At 53.3% G+C, this 2,423-nt stretch overlaps 1 protein-coding gene across 11 annotated transcripts in view; it reads right to left on the bottom strand.

Moving 5' to 3' along the window:
- The window catches only part of LOC127637968 (neuronal cell adhesion molecule-like), a 53,130-nt gene extending 51,184 nt beyond the window's left edge, over positions 1 to 1,946 (bottom strand). For 6 of the 11 annotated variants that reach the window (XM_052119259.1, XM_052119252.1, XM_052119256.1 and 3 more), the window contains exon 1: positions 1,799 to 1,946. In XM_052119259.1, the coding sequence (XP_051975219.1) occupies positions 1,799 to 1,886 (88 nt within the window). In that variant the 5' untranslated portion in view covers positions 1,887 to 1,946. The remainder of the gene's footprint in view (positions 1 to 1,798) is intronic. The other 5 variants (XM_052119253.1, XM_052119258.1, XM_052119251.1 and 2 more) reach the window with 1 other exon arrangement.
- Between the last annotated feature and the right edge of the window lie 477 nt (positions 1,947 to 2,423).

Below are 2,423 nucleotides of genomic sequence, written 5' to 3' on the forward strand. Positions count from 1 at the left end.
TCTATCCTGAGGAAAGAGGAAACTGCTCTTTTCTTGACAATGTGGGTACCACAACCCATGCGTGGTGTGGCAAACAGAAAAGAATGGAACAAAAGATTTACCTGCCCTCCCTCCACCGGGGGAGGCAGTGGTCTGTATACCAGCTCCTGGGTTCCTGCAGTCATCTCCTTCCTTAGGTGGCCCAACTCAGGGACGCTTGGGAGCCTTCTTAGGGGTCTTGGCGGCAGGCCGAGAAGCGGGAGACATCGCTCTCCTGCGGGGGGCTCTACACTGTGGGCAAGTAGTACGCTCGAGCTGGAGCGGAGCCGGTTGTGTTTGGGTTGCCGCAGGGGGCACCCTCGGCGAACAGACAGGGTGCGTACTCTTGAGCCGTGCCGCTGCAAGATGTGCATTATGGCCTGTCTGTTGCTTCACCATCGCGAACTGCTGGGCGAAGTCCTCGACGGTGTTGCCAAAGAGGCCGGCCTGGGAGATGGGGGCATTAAGGAACCGTGCCTTGTCTGCCTCCCTCATCTCGACCAGGTTCAACCATATGTCGTGCTCCTGGACCACGAGTGTGGACATTGTCTGCCCGATGGCTCGTGCAGTGACCTTCTTCGCTCGGAGGACAAGATCGGTCGCTGAGTTCTTGCAGCACACTGGGAACTACCCTCGTACAAATCTCTTAGCGCCTTGGCCTGATGTACTTGTAGAAGGGCCATAGCATGCAGGGCAGAGCTGGCCTGACCGGCAGGGACGCCATCGTCCTACAGGCTCGGGAAGGGAGTGCCGGCCGATTCCTCCAGGTGGCGGCGCTCTGCGGGCACAGGTGTGCCGCGATCGCCTTGTACACCTGGGGAATCGTGGCATAAACCTAGGCCGCCCCACTGTCGAGGGTAGAGAGGGCGGTTGAGCTGAAGAATCAGGTCCGGGAAGCAAAAGGTGCTCTCCATGACCACGTCAGCTCGTCATGCACTTCCGGGAAGAATGGAACTGGAGGGGGGTGGGGCCGCCAGCGGCACCCAGGAAACTAGTCATCAAGCCGCTAGTGATCAAGGGCGGGTGGAGGGTTCCTCTCAAGCCTGACACTTGCGGCAGCCCAGGAAAGCATGGCAGTGAGTTCAGCGTTTGCCTCAGATTGGTCCGGTCGAGTTTTCAGCATCCGACACTGCTAGAACGCCCTCCAATGCAGTGATCGACATCTCATCCAGATCTCGGGCACTGGGAGAGACATTAAGCTGGCACTGAGTTGACCTTCCTGTCTCACCCAGAGGTGGACGGAGGCCTGCAGGGTGGGCGACCGCGGTGGATTTCTCAGACGGACCATACCCAGTAAAGCCTGCGGACCATCTCCAGCGTCAACCCCATTGACGTTGTACCCATAGGTAGAAGGGCCGGGAAGGGGGGCGGCTGAAGAGGCGCTCCCTCGGAAGAAGGGATTGCTGTAGTGTGACCGCTCGTCTCCGAAGAAAAAATCTGAATGAACTTGCCTGCTGGCATCCCTTTTATACCCGTGTGTTGGGGGAGTGGCATGCAAATTCAACTCGCCAATTCTCATTGGGCTTTTCTCAAAGATCTGAAGGTGTTTCGAGCTCTCAAGATCGACCCCTAGTGTCACTTCATCGACACACGTCGAGTGAGTGACAGAAGGGGAACAGACTTGTTTGGATAAGTCTTAAAAATGATGCTACCAGTCGGGTCAGGTCACTTTCTCAGGTACTTAATGCCTGTGCAGACTTCTCGTTATATTGATCAATATATAAAACAATAGAAATCTATGTTGCATTGGTTGTTTACATAGTTAACGTGTGATACATACGGTCAAGAGGGACCTCCAGTGCGCTGATCATGTGACCCAGATATATCACCAGCAGGGCCAAACAGCCGTCACTCCACCTGTCCATCATGAGTTGCCTCTGGAGTGAGTTTAGTACAACCTTCAGCCCCGATCAGACACAGACTCGTCCAACACTGACAGAGAGAGGGAGAGATGTGTGTCAGATCTCATATATACTGCAGGTCTATTGAGAGAGGTCACTGAAGGTTCACTTTAAAACACTCTCTATGTAGGACAACAGAATAAAACATGTTCACTGTCCACCACAGTCCCTAAACACTCTCTAATTATCCACTAATTACTCACTGTCACATCTACAGCCATACAGTGTGTGTGTGTGTGTGTGTGTGTGTGTGTGTGTGTGATATGTGTGTGTGTGTGTGTGTGTGTGTGTGTATGTGTGGAGTGTGTGTGTGTGTGTGTGTGTATATATATGTGTGGAGTGTGTGTGTGTGTGAGTGGAGTGTGTGTGTGTGCGTGTATATGTGTGTTTATGTGTGTGTGGATATGTGTGAGTGTGTGTGTATATGTGTGTGTGTGTGTGTATGTGTGCGAGTGTGTGTGTATGTGTGCGTATAGTGTGTGTGTGTGTGAGTGTGTATGTGTG

Source organism: Xyrauchen texanus, chromosome 46 (genome assembly GCF_025860055.1).
Source record: "Xyrauchen texanus isolate HMW12.3.18 chromosome 46, RBS_HiC_50CHRs, whole genome shotgun sequence".
NCBI classification, from domain to species: domain Eukaryota; kingdom Metazoa; phylum Chordata; class Actinopteri; order Cypriniformes; family Catostomidae; genus Xyrauchen; species Xyrauchen texanus.